We start from the raw sequence: 19,069 nt of genomic DNA, 5'->3' as shown, positions 1-19,069 counted from the left end.
GGTTTCCTCTCTAGTATTTCTGATCATATTTTGCAAAAATAAAGAATACTAATGTGTTACCAAAGGAACCAGCTGATACTCACAACCTGCCAGACTGACAATGATGTCCATATTGTTTATTTTATCTATAGGTCAACAAAAGGGGATGAATCTTCTAGTCCCATTGCATTTCAGATTCTATAAAAAATAGATTTAAATAAGACATAAATTTCGTTCCTATCATTTGTAACTAGGTCAAAAATTTTTTTATATAAGTAGTAATGGGCTGAACCAAAACTGTCCAAACTAAATAAAAAAAATATTAAAATTAAATTTCAAGAAAAACAATACAGTATATATTAATGAGTTCTCAACCAGGCTCAAACAACATTGGATAGACAGATTATGGATGAATGAATTAAACTTTGTTCCATATAATAATAATTTAAAAAATATATAAAAATAATATAGTAACCCCCAAAAAACAAAACACATATAATATATTAGTTATAAATGTTGGTGAGAAGAATTTGCAATTAAAATGAAATTAAGTCCCTTTAAAAGGGAGATAACCGTAAAGTTAATCCATGCGTGTCTGATTGAAAGGTGCCGCGGAAACTTCAAACGTTCAGCAGGTAAGTCAGATTATTTTTTGAATATATTCTACAATTTTCGTGTATATACTGAAAAACGTAAGTACTAGTAACAACATTAACTATTTCATTTTATATCTGGCTGTAATGGAAAGTGTAAGTAAAAAGCGGTTTAGTTTTCAAACGATCGTCGCTGGTTTGGCGACTGGCTACTGTAAATTGAAATGAGTCCGGTAAGTACCGGCGGTAAGAACACAAACACTCGCACCTGTTCAGGCAGGTATGGTTCAGTTTTCAACGGCCGAGTGGCTGTGACTACCGGCATTGGTATATCGTGGCCGAATATTATTTGATTATTTATTTTTGAGGAGAGTATCTCTCTCATCTTCCCCGCCCCACACCGTTGTTTTTATATGTAATTAGGTTTATATCGATTCCAGGACGAATAAATTTGAATCCACAAACGTTTGGTCACAGTGACTGGGCCTCTTTGTAATGTGAATGCAATTGTTGAAGTGATAGTAGGTTGCAGTTTATTTTTACGCGGTATACCCAATACGAATTTAACCCATTGTGTTCTGGATAGAAGATGTGTACTGGTAGCCCGAGTACGCTGACTGTAAGAGAGCTAGACGGCCATTTGGACATAAATACCTATCATTACAGTCCGAGACCAAGCTATGTATTTTTTTGGCAATTCCCGACAACCAAAAAGTTGGCAAAGATTTCGCTCTCTAATATCACAACAATCCTATGTTTGACGTTAAATACTTTTACATCGATCATTTTCGAGTTAATTAATTAAAAAAAATCCACATATTAATCACTAATACACACACTACAGAAAGAAACCCAACAGCACCCACATTCTTGCCAACTATTTGGTTGTCGGGAATTGCCCAAAAAATACATAGCTTGGTCTCTGACTGTAATGAGAGCGTATTTATGTCCAAATGTCCTTCTAGCTCTCTTACAGTCAGAGTACTCGGGCTAGTGTACTGGTTGACGAAGTCTTCATTGAAGGTCTTCATCAAGATTCATTCAATCATTGCGGGATTGAAAACAATTTCTATTTTCAATCATGTTGATTTTCCGCTGTCATGCTTATATTTGTTTGTGGGAGTGCTTATAGAACAACAAGATGTCATTATTTGCATCTCCCCCTACTGTTCAAGATATATTTTAAGGTTAAAAGTAGGGCAAGAGTTCCTCCCATTCCCCGATAATAAATGTTTATGAAAAATAATTTAATTTTTATGTTATGAATATTAGTGTTAGGTTTACCAACATAATGTTCATATTTCATAATCTAATATCACCATGAAAATTCAATACACAAAGTGGGGAATGGGCAAACATTAGTTTAATTGAATAAATTAACAAATAATCACCCCCTCTCCACCCGACAACCTACTGTAAACAGACTGTTCCCCCTCCCCATCAAACGTAACTGGCTATTCCACTCAGAGGCGGACCTAGTGACGGGGGAGGGGGGGCACAGAGGCCCGGACACCCCCTAAATTCTGCAATAGTTATAATTTTATTATATATTTTAATTTTTTTATGATCCCCCTTCCAAACCTCCCCCAAAATTTCCCTTGGCATTCCACCTCATGTCACTGGGGCCCCCCTAAATGGATTTTCTGGGTCCGCCACTGCCACTGAATGTGCTTTCAAAATTATCTTGGGTGAAACCAGTGCAGTTTTCAGTATTTTAACAACTAAAATTAGAATATCCGTATCTGTACATATTCATTGTGTTTCTGGTTGTTCTAATGTTTATAAGTAGCCTAAACTGGACTTGGTCTTCCAGTAATTCTGTATGTACAAAAAAGTTATATATTAAAATGTAAAATGAAGTTTGACCTAGTATGATTACTAGAATAATAAGAAACACATTTAATATACTGCCACTGATATTTTATGCAGAAAAATATATTGAATATGCACCTTTATTCATTAAAATGTCTGTTAGTGGACAACACGTTAATAAGGACAACAAACTCAGAACAGTTCCTTCATAATACGCAACCTAATCTTTTTTTTTTTTAAATCAGCCATCTTGGATTTTTAACAGCTTTAAACCAGTTTAATGAATTAAATCACTGCACACTGCAGACCTAACCATCTACAATTTGTAGTCTCTACACTGAGGTGTTGCATTATTTGCGAATGACAGAAGATATTTGAAGAAGATGTTTGTTCAAGACTCTTTGCATCTGTACGTGAAAACAGGTCAGTGTTCACACATATGAGATGCTTACGTCGTAACAGATGCGTTCACTTGGTAACTGAGGTCAGTTTGAGGTCTCCCGGGACAAGTATTTACCACCTGTATATTTATTATTGTTGGATTATCATAGTTATGTATGTAGCTTGTGAATCACTGTCGAGGTGAAAGTATTAAGTATATATAGAACAGCATTTCTCAGCCTGTGTGCTGTGATGGTGACTAAGATATCAGATCTCAATATGAACAAAATTGACGCAAATGATTAATTGCTCCCCAACTTAGAATATAGGGAGCCATTTAAGATATATTGAATGAACGACACCCCAGCACAAAAATACACATTGGCTATTGGATGTCAGAAAGGTAATTATCATATTGATACCATATACATTCATATAATATGGGAGATAAAAATTAATCTTCTTGTTTTGGTATCAGGGGAGTGATGGGGAGCAAGAATGATAGCTCCCCTTAAACAGTGAGTTCTAAGGTTAAACTTTGTACATATATAAGTTAGTTAAAAACAAATATTTAAAGTTGTTGGGGTTTTTTTGGTTGTGGTTTGAAATTTAAAGTTATTTTGTGTACTGTCTTGAAGGAAATGCTGAGGAACACTGTGTGATATAACAATGTGAACTAAAATCTGTAGTCTCACTTCTCTGTCCTATATCACATATTGTTTAGTATATAATACTATTAATAGTAATGCAACAGAAAATCACAACTACAGGTGTATAACAAGCATTTTGAGACTACTGGCAAAGTGATGACATTTAGCAAGCCCAATAAATGTTTATATTTAAGTTCAAGGTCCATAACTCTGTCAAAAATAGGTTAATTGCTAAGAAAGTCAAACTTGATCTGTAACTGTACATGGTAAGATTATATGCAAAATTTCAGCTCAACATCATTGTGAAAAAACCCTCTGAAAAACTATATGTGGGAAAGGCAGAGAGACTGAGAAAGAGAAGGACAGAGATAAAACCTTTAGTCTCCTTCGGTTGAACAGGAAGGAGACTAATAAACTCTGAATCTCATTTCCCTATTATATGTAAATAAAAGAATGGCACGTCATGAGTATATTTTAAAATAAAATCAGCCAAATAGCTGAAGGTAAGAATACTAAGATGTCCAGATTCGACCCTGCATCTTCCGTGATCAGATGATGATTCATACACTTTACAGACAGCGCTCCAATGTTTGTGTCATTTACCAACCTGTATTAATAACACACATGTATGGTGGACTCTCAAAACAGGTTTCATTTGGGGTTGAGAAGTGGTTTGACAGCATGCCTGATAAGTAGACAGATTTGTTCAGAATCACAGACAAGCATATCAGTACAAGTACCTCACATGCATTAGTGAATCATGTACAAGTACCAGAATCACATGTCACAATACCACGTCACAATAGTGAAGTGTATGTAACATACTGTTACTGTTAACACAGATTTGTTCAGAATCACGGACAAACTTACCACACAATAGCAACTATAGTACTTGACTATATTAGTGAAGTGTATGTAACATACTGTTACTGGTAACACTGATCAATGTCTAGATGGGCACAATGTCATGTGCTAGACGGGTCACAATTTGTATACTCAGCTTATTCTGTCTGTAGCAAAGTTGGATAATTTTTTATGCATACAGATTGGTAAAATATACATTATATACTTAAATACTTTTAGAAGTAATATGTATAAAAATGCAGAGAAAAAACTAACTAGTTGATTTATTTTTTTGGATTTTTAAAAATTATTATATATATTTTTTTTAATTCAGCTAATATCATTTTGCATAAATTGGTCACTTTTCCATTCTTTTTCATAAATATTCCAGCAATTTTTTAAAATTGGTTGAAGCATAGCTATATGGTTTGTGGTCAACCATCATTTATTATTTATATTCAATAATATTGGACAATTATATTGAAGCTGTAAAAAAAAGAGAGCTTTTCAGATTATGGGACCAACTTAATTGTTTGACTACCTTACCAAGAATAATGCTACTTAAAACACCTTAATCTGCTATGGTCAGTTTCTATTAATGGATTACATTATCATATATCATTGTAAGCACAAGTGAATAGCCTTAACTTGACTAGGACAGTTGTAAACAGATTACGGTAACAGGTATAAATATTACTTATGACAGATTTTTGTTCCAGACAGTGCACTATGACTGGTATGTCAAAGGTCATGGTATGTGCTATCCTGTCTGTGGGATGGCACATATAAATTAATTAATAAACCAATGTGCTCTAGTGGTGTCATTAAACAAAACAAACTTTAACTTTTTATGGCAGAATAAAAAAAAAATATATATATAAACTTGTTAATATTAATTGTTTCTTAAATAATAATTTAGTATTTAATTAAATTACTAAGTAAAGGTTTTGGAGGCAGACATGTTTTACTGCATTGTCAACAGGTTTCACTGATCCACAGTTTATGAGTAAGTCATCAGAAAATTGTATTACAATATTGATGTTTGTTGTTATGAATACGTCATGGTGAATGAACAGCTGTTGCAGGCCATAAATGTATGGTACAGCCGAGAGCTGAAAGTATGTGACGGTCTGACTTGCTGAACCAGACTGTTTTCAGGTTTATAAGATGCAGGTGAGTGCCATGTCACAATGGCGTATTTTGATGTTATTAAATAATGTGAATATGAAAACACCATATCAATACATACTTAGATCTAGAAATATGTATACTATGGTTATATACGGCGAACATCAATAGTTCTGTTTGTTATGTTTCCTTTTTGTGATAATAATTCAGGCCTTATGTGACAATTTTAAGGAGGAGCATTATAACTAATATTTGGTTTTAAATGGTGTGTGTGTGTGTACAGGCTAGGGATAAGGGTGTGTACATATATTTGTCAAAACATGACGTGAGACTATCCTGTGTTATTCGATAACTGATGACTGTTTGTCAAAACATGACGTGAGACTATCCTGTGTTATTCGATAACTGATGACTGTTTGTCAAAACATGACGTGAGACTATCCTGTGTTATTCGATAACTGATGACTGTTTGTCAAAACATGACGTGAGACTATCCTGTGTTATTCGATAACTGATGACTGTTTGTCAAAACATGACGTGAGACTATCCTGTGTTATTCGATAACTGATGACTATTTGTCAAAACATGACGTGAGACTATCCTGTGTTGTTCGATAACTGATGACTATTTGTCAAAACATGACATGAGACTATCCTGTGTTGTTCGATAACTGATGACTATTTGTCAAAACATGACGTGAGACTATCCTGTGTTATTCGATAATTGATGACTATTTGTCAAAAAACATGACGTGAGACTATCCTGTGTTATTCGATAACTGATGACTGTTTGTCACAACATGACGTAAGACTATCCTGTGTTAATCGATAACTGATAACTATTTGTCAGAACATGATGTAAGACTATCCTGTGTTATTTGATAACTGATAACTTCATAAATAAGTTTAACCTGGGTTGAGATTTAGCTTTGTGGGTAGAGAGCTCCCTTCAGGTGCTTGGGTCATAGGTTTGAACCACCTTGGCAGACTCATTTGTTTGTTTTTCCATCCCATACAGGTGCCCATGACTGGTTTATGAAATCCCATTGTATGCTACGTAGTGATGGGAATCAGTTGGGATTTCATCATCGATCATTGGTTATAATCGGTTGGCACCATTCGATCAACTTTCGATTACTCAATCAGTTAGAATGCCATGACCATAAGAAGGCTTTGAATTATAAGGACCATGTACCTACTGGTGTGTGCACCCTGCAAATGGCTAACTGTACCTTTATTAACTATTTAAGATAATTTTTCTTTATGTACACATGAAAACAAATCAGAAAGAAATGTTTTATTTAATGACGCACTCAACACATTTTATTTACGGTTATATGGCGTCAGACATATGGTATAGGACCACATAGATTTTGAGAGGAAACCCGCTGTCGCCACTACATGGGCTACTTTTCTGATTAGCAGCAAGGGATCTTTTATTTGCACTTCCCACAGGCAGGATAGCACAAACTATGGCCTTTGTTGTACCAGTTATGGATCACTGGTCGGTGCAAGTGGTTTACACCTACCCATTGAGCCTTGCGGAGCACTCACTCAGGGTTTGGAGTCTGTATCTGGATTAAAAATCCCATGCCTCGACTGGGATCCGAACCCAGTACCTACCAGCCTGTAGAACGATGGCCTGCCACGACGCCACCGAGGCCGGTGAAAACAAATCAAACCACTGTATATTTCCATCAATTTTATCATCTAAACTGGAGGAACAGATACAGTTAACATTTTCCCACACAATCGATTATGGATTTTTATAATTGATCATCACATCGTAATAACCAATCCGATCAATTTTTGATTATAATCAATCATTGGAACACCACTAATGCTACGTCTGGGAAAGTGCATATATAAAGATCCCTTGCTGGTAACGGAAACATGTAGCATGTTTTCTTTGAAGACTCTGTGTCAGAATTATTGATGTTTGACATCCAGTAGAAGATGATTAAATATTAAGCTCTGGTGGTGTTGTTAAACAAAACAAAGTTATTTATAAGGTTAATATTGTCTGTGTAACCAAAACTAACGTAGAGGTGTAGTGTGTGTGTGTGTATATATATATATATATATATATATATATATATATCTGACCCCAACTCCAACCCACAGCTCAGTGATGAAGTATAACGTCACTACGTCAACTTCTTTCAAACAGTTAACAACTAATCATTAACCCATTGTTTTGTTTAACATTGTGGATTATTTAAGATAAAAATTAAAAAGGTATACAACTGATGCTTTAAAGGGACATATACCCTAGTTTTTAAACACTAAGGCATAGTTTTACTATTAGAGCTGTTTTTGATAACTGAAATCATACTTTACTTAGATTTTATTGTTTAGATTATCCATTTCCATACATTCGAAGTGTTTTTGGTCATCCTAGTGTTTTTAATATAACAAAATGAATTTCTCATATTTTTAAAAATGCACATGCGTCTGAGAAGTAACAGCTATGGAGTCCAGTTTTAGTCTATTTTTAGCGGGTATTTCACCATTTCAAAGTCACAGACTCATATTTCACTCAATTGTAACTTATCCAAATGTGTTACAGGTTTGTGGATTAACTAAACTTAGTGTTGATTTTCACAGGTTGAAACTAGGGTATGTCCCTTTAATAATGGGAAGCTGGATGTACATGTAGATCAGTGGTACAGTCTTCAGCTGAGGTGTGATGGGTCATGTGATGCTGTAGTTCCCATCTGTGAACATACTCCAGACTTTGCCATTTAAAGAGAGCTTTCACTCGCTGCTCTAGTGTATTTCCCATCTGTGAACATACTCCAGACTTTGCTATTTAAAGAGAGCTTTCACTCGCTGCTCTAGTGTAGTTCCCATCTGTGAACATACTCCAGACTTTGCCATTTAAAGAGAGCTTACACTCGCTGCTCTAGTGTAGTTCCCATCTGTGAACATACTCCAGACTTTGCCATTTAAAGAGAGCTTACACTCGCTGCTCTAGTGTAGTTCCCATCTGTGAACATACTCCAGACTTTGCCATTTAAAGAGAGCTTACACTCGCTGCTCTAGTGTAGTTCCCATCTGTGAACATACTCCAGACTTTGCCATTTAAAGAGAGCTTACACTCGCTGCTCTAGTGTAGTTCCCATCTGTGAACATACTCCAGACTTTGCCATTTAAAGAGAGCTTACACTCGCTGCTCTAGTGTAGTTCCCATCTGTGAACATACTCCAGACTTTGCCATTTAAAGAGAGCTTACACTCGCTGCTCTAGTGTAGTTCCCATCTGTGAACATACTCCAGACTTTGCCATTTAAAGAGAGCTTACACTCGCTGCTCTAGTGTATTTCCCATCTGTGAACATACTCCAGACTTTGCCATTTAAAGAGAGCTTACACTCGCTGCTCTAGTGTAGTTCCCATCTGTGAACATACTCCAGACTTTGCCATTTAAAGAGAGCTTACACTCGCTGCTCTAGTGTAGCTGTGAACTACTCCAGACTTTGCCATTTGCTTACACTCGCTGCTTTCCCATCTGTGAACATACTCCAGACTTTGCCATTTAAAGAGAGCTTACACTCGCTGCTCTAGTGTATTTCCCATCTGTGAACATACTCCAGACTTTGCCATTTAAAGAGAGCTTACACTCGCTGCTCTAGTGTAGTTCCCATCTGTGAACATACTCCAGACTTTGCCATTTAAAGAGAGCTTACACTCGCTGCTCTAGTGTAGTTCCCATCTGTGAACATACTCCAGACTGCCATTTAAAGAGAGCCATTTAAAGAGAGCTCGCTGCTCTAGTGTAGTTCCCATCTGTGAACATACTCCAGACTTTGCTATTTAAAGAGAGCTTACACTCGATGCTCTAGTGTAGTTCCCATCTGTGAACATACTCCAGACTTTGCTATTTAAAGAGCACCTTCACTCGCTGCCCCTAGACAGGAGATCTGGCACAAATCAGAACTCGTGCCCAGGATGGATGTGCCTCAGGAACCTTCAGTAGATATTGGCACGTTAATAGAGTTTTCCTTCTGCTGCCCCTCACTCCCGTAAGACTACTTAAAGGAAAGTATTTTGTAGCTGGCCTCCTCCACCCTCCCCCCACCTTTCCTATCTTGGACAGAGAAAAACCTGTGTCCAACATAGGCGTGTGCTACAACAGCTTGCTCTGAATGTGCACGTTAATCACTAGTTCAGTCCAGTAGCTGCTCTTAGCATGTGAATTTGTATGGTATCAGTGTGGTAATATATGTAATCTAAGTTACTGGAGCAATTAATCACTCCCTCAATACTCGTCATATCAGGTCTGCTAATTATTAGTCTCTATTCAACTGAAGAATGCAGTTTAGTGTTAATTTATGCAGCAAAACATTAATGGTGTGGTTTTGTGATCATTCATGAGGTTTGTGTGGCTGGAGTGGATTTTCTGTCTTAACACTGAAAAATCCACTAATAACCAATGTGCTAAGTTTGCTATGTCGCCATTGAACAGACATTCCTTTTAATTCTCATGCTTATAAAGTTGTCAACAGTGGTGAACAAACTGCACATTCAGTGTGCAGAATGAGTCCAGTAACACTCCATGCTCTATGTATACCTTTACACATGTACTTGTTGACAATCTTAAAAAATGCAGTAAAATTATCACTAGAGCAACTTGTTATTTGTGGAATTTACCTTCTGGCGATGTAATTTCAAATGATATATTTTACTGACAGCAAGACAGTTTTAAACAGTTGTGAACATCTTTTTAATGTTCATTTGTACATTTGTACATGGCAGTTTAATTTAATAAAACACATTTTTACTGAGTATTGTTTTTTCCCTGGGTGAGAGCCAGTACAGGAATATGAACATAGTACCTACCACCCTTAAGTCCAATATCTTAACCCCTCTACATCAAGTGCTGAGGCCAGTTTGGACATCTTTTTGGTGTTCATTTGTATGTGTATGATGTAGTAGCCAATACACTTTAAAACGTGTCAGCAAGTATTAATCTTTCCCTGGGTGGGAGCTGGTAAAGGGATGTGAACCCAGTACCTACCAGCCTTCAGTCTGATATTTTAACCACTACACCAAATGCTGAGGCCAGTTTGGACATCTTTTTGATGCTTTGTTTTATATAGTACATGTAGTTAACAGTTAAAAACATGTCAGCAAGTATCAATATTTACCTGATGGGAGCTGGTACAGGGGTATGAACCCAGTACCTACTAGCCTTCAGTCCAATATCTAAACCAAGTGTGCTATGTCAAGTGCAGAGGCCAGTTTAGGCATTGTTTTGGTGTTCAGTTGTATGTATGTATAGTAGTTAACACAGTTTAAAACATGTTGCCAAGAAGCGCGAGCTGGTATATGGGTATGAACCCAGTACCTACCAGCCTTCAGTCCAATATTTTAACCAGTACACCAAGCGCTGGTGTTCAGTGGTATGTATGTATGTTGTCAACAATTGGGAGCTGGTACAGGGATATGAACCCAGTATCTACCAAACTTCAGTCCGATATCTTAACCACTACACCAAGTGCTGAAGCCAGCTTGGGCATCTTTTTGGTGTCCAATTTTATGTATATAAGCAGTAGCTAACACAGTTTAAAACATGTCGCCAGCGAGTATTAACCTTTTCTTGGGTGGGAGCTGATACAAGGATGTGAACCCAGTACCTACCGGCCTTAATTCCGATAGCATAACCACAACACCAAGTGCTGAGGCCAGCTTGGGCATCATTTTGGTGTCCAAATTGTATGTATATGCAGCAGCTAACACAGTTTAAAACATGTCACCAGCGAGTATTGATCTTTCTCCAACTCGATCTCAGTCATTACCAACTCAAGCAGCTCCACATTCAGTTACTGGGCCAACAAGGTCCGCACGGGACACAGTAATTGTTAACACCACTGGTACACTGCTACTGCCCTGCATGAGCTGGAGTCAGTGTTCTCAGTGTTCTCGTATGGTCACGGTTTTGGAGTACTAGAATCATAAAACCTGAGCTTTTGTCACCGGATGGTTCGTTATTAACACTGTCAGGTAGGGCCCCGTACTTTTATCAGCAATTGTTTACAGTGATTGGAATAATTTATTCATCTCTTTCGGTGGGGGTGGGGGGATTTTATGTCTTCAGACCAGTGAATATATTATGTGTACTGTAACAGTTTATACTTGTGTGTAATAACTGGTCAGATGAATAAATCAATGGAATAGTTTGCTTCGTTGTATTCACTAGGTTACGACAACATTAGCAAACATTTCTGTAAGCAAATAATTATTAGATGTTCTATTTTTAAACACTCGAACATTCTTGTAGGCCTCTGGAGGTAGGTGCTTGTTTAATAAAGGTTATTTTGTACTGGGAAATTGTTCTTTTTAAAAGAGCACCGGCTATCAGTAGGAAAGGAAAGAAAATGTGTGACATTTCAGCACATTTTTTGAAAACTGCATGTCTACTATTTGGTATCTGACATCTTGGTTATTGTGACACTCGGTGTCGATAAGCAAGAGAAGACACCTGCCACCATATAGACTACTACAGCACAAGATGTTTTATATAAGAATTGTTTGTAATTTTTTGTGAATTTATTGATGTACAACAGTCACAAATTGTCATCAATAAACAGTCATCAATAAATTCGGAAAATAATTACAAAAAAAATTCTTATAATTACAAACAACACAACATAAATCATGAAGGAAATACAAGTCGTACATAAATACGTAATTATATATGAATCCCATCATTTGTCTCCCCGTGATAGTAGCTGTAATGTAGGGAAATTGCTGTTTTTTCAAAGAGCACCGGATACCATCAGAGTGTGCAAAATTATAATAATACAGTTGCAATATCAAACTGCTTAACCTGATCAATAACATCCAGGATAGAATAGTTGTTGTCATGTATTCAGTACAGTCAGGTTAAACAACCACAACAGGAAGTGTCGGAAAATTGTCTGGAACAGTCATTTCAAAGTACATGTATGTTAGGTGATTTCAGAGATTATAGCCCACAGGTGACGTACTGATGGGTATAGCCTGTTCAAACACCTACCTTCCCCCTTTCATCTGGATTTGTCCATGTCCCATTCCAGTCTCAACTCAGGCCTTGAGAATTAAAAATTGAGTAAACCATAGACAAATTCAGGTAACCTATTTTGTTTTAGTGTAACCTGTCATGACCGTGTAAATAATGTCTTAAATTTAATGCTTAAACAAAACTAGACTTACACAAGCGAAGTGCGAATAAAATTGTTGTTCTTGCAAATTTTCAGAGGCCTGTCAACTAAACAATATACAAGTTTTCCTTTTCTTATTATGTCAGATAGAATTGAAATTATTGATAAAAATTGTTTAATATAGAGGCTGGTATGAAGTATAAAAAATTGGCTGCTAAATGCATATCAATTTCAACTATTTTGTAAGATTTGGGAGATAAATATTGTGGCTGTTTTGAATTATTATTTATAATTACATATACTGGGTAGAAGGAAGGATAGGGAAATGGATAAAATGAAAGAAAAATAAACATAGCTGAAGAAAAAATAAAATTATTTGAGGCATTTTGTGTCACTGTTAGTCAGTACTTGGAGATAGCATACAGTGAACAACATGGGCCGAATTTACAGTTTGCTGTTTTTGTCTTACCATGCTTAAACATGCATTTAAAAGAAAAACAGGCTTTGTAATTTCGGCCACATTATAATTTTAAGTTTGTATTATTTAAGGTCATAACCTTATGGACTAAGTGATATCACTTGAGAATAAATGTAAAACATTTACCTGTATTTACAGGGAAGTTTTTTTTTTTTAAATCTTGATTTGTGATATTTGTTGTCAATTGTAAATTGATTAGCAACTACTGTTTAATGTTTTATAATTGTATAGCAATCTCTGGAACTTGTTTACGAATTGTGATGTGATACTCAACAGAATGTTTCCTGATTTATTCAGATTAACCTTGGTATATGAAAATATTCCAACTGCATGCATTTAGTATTCTGCCTTATAATTTTAACCATGTATTATTTATGGTCATAACCGTATGGACTAAATGGTATCTTATAAGAATAATTGCAAAACATTAACCTGCATTTATTCAGATTAACTTTTGGTATATGAAAACATTCAACTTGGTGCATGTAGTATATGAAAACTGGTTTGTGAAGCTGTATGGACTTGCTAAACAAGCCGATTGCTTTCATGTTGATTATATCATACTGTACGTTATTTCCGGCTGTCGGTGATCAAAAGAAATGTATATGTTGTAACATAGAGACTTTCTTTGTGGTCAGTAATGCAGTGGGTGTAAGTGAGTCGGATAATACATCAGAGGACATCAAATCCTTCATATACTGGTATATAGTCACAGGGCTTCTAGATTATGGTAGCCCCACTGCCATGTCTAGTGATATTCAATGTTGGGCTAGTAAATAACTACTATTGTCATGCCCGATGGCTAGTGAAATTTGTTGGTCAAATGTTGCAGTTTATTCTATTTTGTAAATATGAATATCCAGACCCCACCCCAACCCCCAATGTTAGTGTTTTTTAAGCTCTATCTCCCTCTTTAGGTGACATCTGATTATTACTATTATTTAGTAAAATTGTATTAAAGTTAAAGTAAAGTAGGGCTAGTGAATTTTTAATCCTGGCTAGTAAATTTTTGAAATCACTGATCCCATGGCTAGTGAATTAAAAAATTTTTCTAGAAGCCCAGCAGTCAGTTCAATTTTTTATTGTATATAAGGCCATGTATATACATTAAAAAAACTTATACACTGGAACATGTAAGTCAAGGGTGGATCTAGGATTTTGGAGAGTTTGTGTGAAAAATCCTAAAAAGGATAAACATGTATTGACACTGAGGTCCACTGGGTCAGTGGAGTGCTTCTTTAACCTTAATAATCTAAAGCATCCGGTGTTTACACGAGATACATTTAAATGTGAAGATGAAATTGTCAGTACTTTAATCAAGATGAACTAGGGGACCAGACCTGCATATCACCACACCCCTTAAATCATCCCCTGTAAGTACCAATAATGAACTCCTTTTCTGTTTTCCCTTTAACACAGTTACATAATATCTGTGTCAGTCAATAGGTGAATGTGTCTTGCTACGTTTTGTATACCTGTAGACACACCTTGTGAAAGCAGTTTTGACCTGGATAAAAATTGAATGTGTCATTGCAGGTACGTATATATTCGTCAGCTGGGAATTCACCCAGGTTATTGTAATAAAAGTCTGTGTGGGCTTTTCAGGATGGTTAAACAACTCAAGACTCATGTGACTTTGAGTTCATTCTGTTAAGTTCACATTCGGGTAAGCAGAAATAAAAATATTGGATTGAAGAAAAGTCATATTTTAAAACAGAATTGGTTCAATACAGAAGTATGAAGCATTGCGTGAAATTTGACGGTGTATAATTTTGTCGAATAACCATACACATATTTGTACCTGACTACAAGTAAGTGAACAATCAATAGTTTGCGAAATATGAGGTTAAATGATTTGACATGGAATTACCTTTAAGCTAGGACCTGGTCATCCCAAGGAGTATCACAAGAGACCCTCTTAAACAGTGTCCTTCATAACAGTACAGGCATGTTAATATTAGATAAGCTATAAAAATTGTAAAATGGCCAGTTGAAACAGATGAATATAAAAGTTTAAAAGTACTTACTTGTATGTATTTTAACATAACATTTTATAATTTTAATTATTTTATTTCTTTTCAGAGGAGATTTACCAGTACTGGGTTATATACTAATCAGAAGACGTTCCACTGAGTTTCTTGGAGGAGGTTAAATCTTTACACTTTTAGTTTGGATATACGTGAATGAACAGACTTTGTGATGGCATTTTCATTAGGACATTCAGACGATACGGCAGAGTGGATAGATAAAATCTTCAGGGAGAGAATAGTAGCACAGATGTAAGTACAGAAGTTTAGGGTGGGGGTTGATGGAGAGGTTTGTTTGTGAACCGAACTGATATAATACCAAATCAAATCCCATAGACGACAATAGTAACATATGTTGCTAAAAACTCCTACCTGCAGCATATCAATCGACATAAACATCACAAATATAAATACTACCACCCCTCACCCTTAAAGTGAATTAGAAAAAATTGGGGGTCAAGCTGCTCATTTCAAGTACTTTTTTTTACAGGTACCCCATACATGTTTCAAGCACAAGGCTACGTGACACCGTGGTACTAGATGAAATAAAATTGTATATATCTTTTGCCCAGATGAAACTATTTTTTTTACAACCAACACACTCACATGTATCACCAATCACAGGACTTGTGGTGTTCACTTCACTATTAAAAGTTGGGTGCACCTCAAACTTTGACCCAGCCGGAAGTTATTTAGTTTAGTACTACCTTATAGAGTGACAACCTGAGCTTGTGATTAAAAAGCTTTCAGGGGGAGGGGGGGAGGGGAGGGACATGTGTCCCCCACTTTGTAGCAGAAGCAATGTTTTCTAGTATATTTATACATGTATTAACACATGTACGTGTGTGTGTGTGTTTGTGTGTGTGTGTGTGTGTGTGTGCCTCTCCCCCCCCCCCCCCCCACACACACACACACGTTTTGGCACCTTCCTAAGCCCGTGTTTAATAGTGGTTAATCTAATGTTGACATATTTGGTTCTAATTAGTAATTTCTTAATCTGAATAGTTGTACTCTGCTTTCAAATAGTATTGGAAAGTAAAAAGCTGCTTTTGAAATTGCTTATCAGAAAGCATACTGTGTATTTTGAGTGGCAGTTTCCTCTTGATGTCTGTCAGTTTCAAGACTTGATGCTGTTTGAATGGTGCATGTTTCCATGATGTTAACGTCTCCAGACATTGTGGAAGCTAATCCCAGACTTTTAAAATTTTACAAGTCTGACCTGACATAGCCCAGTGACATTCTGCAGGTGATAATGTTTTATAAATGACAGGTAAAATAAGCAGGTCATTCATGACAACTGAGTGAATTTGATTCAGATAAGAAATCTGTCTTTTGTTATAACTAGGCCTACATTGTTTAGTAAAAACTATGACTGAATTACATGTAGGTAAGTAACAACCATGCTTCTATATATATATTTTTTTTCACACTCTTTGATTAGTTTCTTTTTCTTGAATGACTCTTGAACCTGAAATTATATGTAATATTTATAATCCTAGTGCTGCACTCAGTAGCCTAGTTTGTTTAACGGGGGGGGGGGGGGGGGGGGGGGGGATAAATTGTTAGAGCTCTTGACTGAGGTATGTGAGTCACAGGATTGAAGCTTTTCATAGATCTGTTAGATTATTCTCATCCCTACCAGTGCCCACGGCTGGTGTACTAAAGGATGTGGCATGTTCTGTCCTGTTTGTGGATAAGTGGTTATAAGTGATCTCTTGCTGCTAATGAAAGAAAGAAATAGTTTATTTAACGACACACTCAACACATTTTATTTACGGTTATATGGCGTCAGACATATGGTTAAGAACCACGCAGATATTGAGAGAGGATATCCGCTGTTGCCACTTCATGGGCTACTCTTGCACCATCCCACAGACAGGGTAGTACATACCATGGCCTTTAATATACCAGTCATCATACACTGGCTGGAACGAGAGATAGCCAAATGGACCCACCGACGGGGATCGATCCCACACCGACCGCGCATCGAGCGAGTGCCTTACCACTGGGCTATGTCCCGCCCCTGCTGCTAATGAAAAAAAGTAAAGAGTTTTTTTCAGAAGACTGTGTCACAGTTACTGAGTGTTTGACATCCAGTGGTCCATGAGTAATTAGTCAATGACCTCTTGTGGTGTTGTAAGCCTTACCACTGGGCTGTGTTCCACCCCTGCTGCTAATGAAGAAATGTAAGAGAGTTTTTTTCAGAAGACTGTGTCACAGTTACTGAGTGTTTGACATCCAGTGGTCCATGAGTAATTAGTCAATGACCTCTTGTGGTGTTGTAAGCAAACTTTAACTGCTTAACTGAAGTTGTGAAATCATCATTCATTTTAGATGTATTCATAACAAATAGACACTAAATTGCAACTACTGAAACAGTGTATGGACGTGGCATTAACAACCCCGTCTCTTTCCTCAGTATAAGATTTCAGAAATAACATTCAGATATAACATTAACAACATTTGGTACCATGTTTCCTATATATAACCAGTTATTTTCACAGTATCATGTTAGCATTGATTGTTGTTTCTTTGTCCATTTAACCAATCACTGTTATTGTTACAGAAATGTAAACAAAATTCTATACCCTACCATCCACTCTTTCTCTGAAATGATATACTCATAATAATATTTTACAGCAGAATTTTAGTCTCGCTTCAAAAATTTAGTTTAGGTTCTAAGTTTCCCAGTGTGAAAGACACCATTGTCTTGACGTGAATAATTTACATTTTTAAAGAAAGTAAAATAGGTCAGCAATGCCCTAGATTGAGATAAAATCTGAGTCACATACCCGTACACCCATTAAGCATGTCATCAGGGTAGGTCTTGTGAAACTACGTCGAATAAGCTTAGTTTTTGTGTGCGTGTTTGTATAAAATCAATAAGGACGGAGACCGTATTATAATAGAAAATGACAATAGGCATCATTAACTGAATCACTTCACTACCCATCCCAGACAGATTTTATATCTTTTCATATAGTAATAGTCGTTCATGTGTGACAAGTATATAGTGGTCAGAATGGTCATGTGGTTCTTATTGTCGTGGTCTCTGAACCGTGACAATATCTGTATAGTATGAAGCACTAGGTGTAAAGTGTGTGTGTGTGGTTTTATGAATAAGTACTGTTCTAGGAATGGTGAAATTTAATGGTGGGGGTGGGTGAGGATTGGCAACCACTACGGAAATATATTACACAAAAGAAGAAAAAAAAATCTTATAAACCATTACAGTAAAATCTGTTCATGCTGGGGGTTTTTCTTATCATAATTGTAAATATACATACATATCTTTTGAACTAAAAAATTGGAACATTTACTTTAAAGCATCAGTTCCAGTCATTTATAAACTATGAATAAAGTTCCATGGTCCTTGTTTTCTTTCTTACAAAGATTATTTGTATTGTATTTGTATGGTGATTTCTTTTTTTATTGGAATTGCAACAGTTCTTGGGTTCCGATCCAGTCATTATTTGTAAACTATCACTGAAGTTTGCTGGCACTTGGTTTCTTTCTTATCAGATTTATAAATGTATACAGGGGCATAACTTGATCTGGACATGGGGAATTTGAATATGAACCGAGTAGACACTTTTATCTACATTTTTCCTGAACACCTATATGAATAACCTGGTATTGTTTTAACACACACACGCACACACACATACCCAACACACATGCACACACACACACACATGCACGCACACACATACCCAACACACACATACCCAACATGCACGCATGCACACACACATGCATGCACACACACACACAGACACACATATACCCAACACACACACACACACACACACAACCGTACACACACACACACACTCGCACTTAAACATACTTGCACACACACACACTCATACTCACACACACACACTTACACACACACATACACACACTCTCATACGCTCACACACTCACACTCGCATACGCACACACACACAAGCCTATGTCCCTGATACATGTACTTTTAACTCTTTTAAAAAAACCAATTTATATATCAGAATAGCAACAGTTCACACACACG

General features: G+C 36.4%; 1 protein-coding gene across 5 annotated transcripts in view; it reads left to right on the top strand.

Annotated features, from left to right (window-relative positions):
- The first annotated feature begins 552 nt into the window (after positions 1–552).
- Positions 553–19,069, top strand: part of LOC121367810 (mediator of RNA polymerase II transcription subunit 15-like) — a 44,145-nt gene continuing 25,628 nt past the window's right edge. Inside the window, exons 1-2 of one of the 5 annotated variants that reach the window (XM_041492190.1) lie at positions 553–614; positions 15,089–15,285. In XM_041492190.1, the coding sequence (XP_041348124.1) occupies positions 15,206–15,285 (80 nt within the window). In that variant the 5' untranslated portion in view covers positions 553–614; positions 15,089–15,205. The other 4 variants (XM_041492193.1, XM_041492192.1, XM_041492194.1 and 1 more) reach the window with 4 other exon arrangements.

The sequence above is a fragment of the Gigantopelta aegis genome, chromosome 3 (genome assembly GCF_016097555.1).
Source record: "Gigantopelta aegis isolate Gae_Host chromosome 3, Gae_host_genome, whole genome shotgun sequence".
NCBI lineage: Eukaryota > Metazoa > Mollusca > Gastropoda > Neomphalida > Peltospiridae > Gigantopelta > Gigantopelta aegis.
This window is presented reverse-complemented; position numbering and strand designations above follow the sequence as displayed.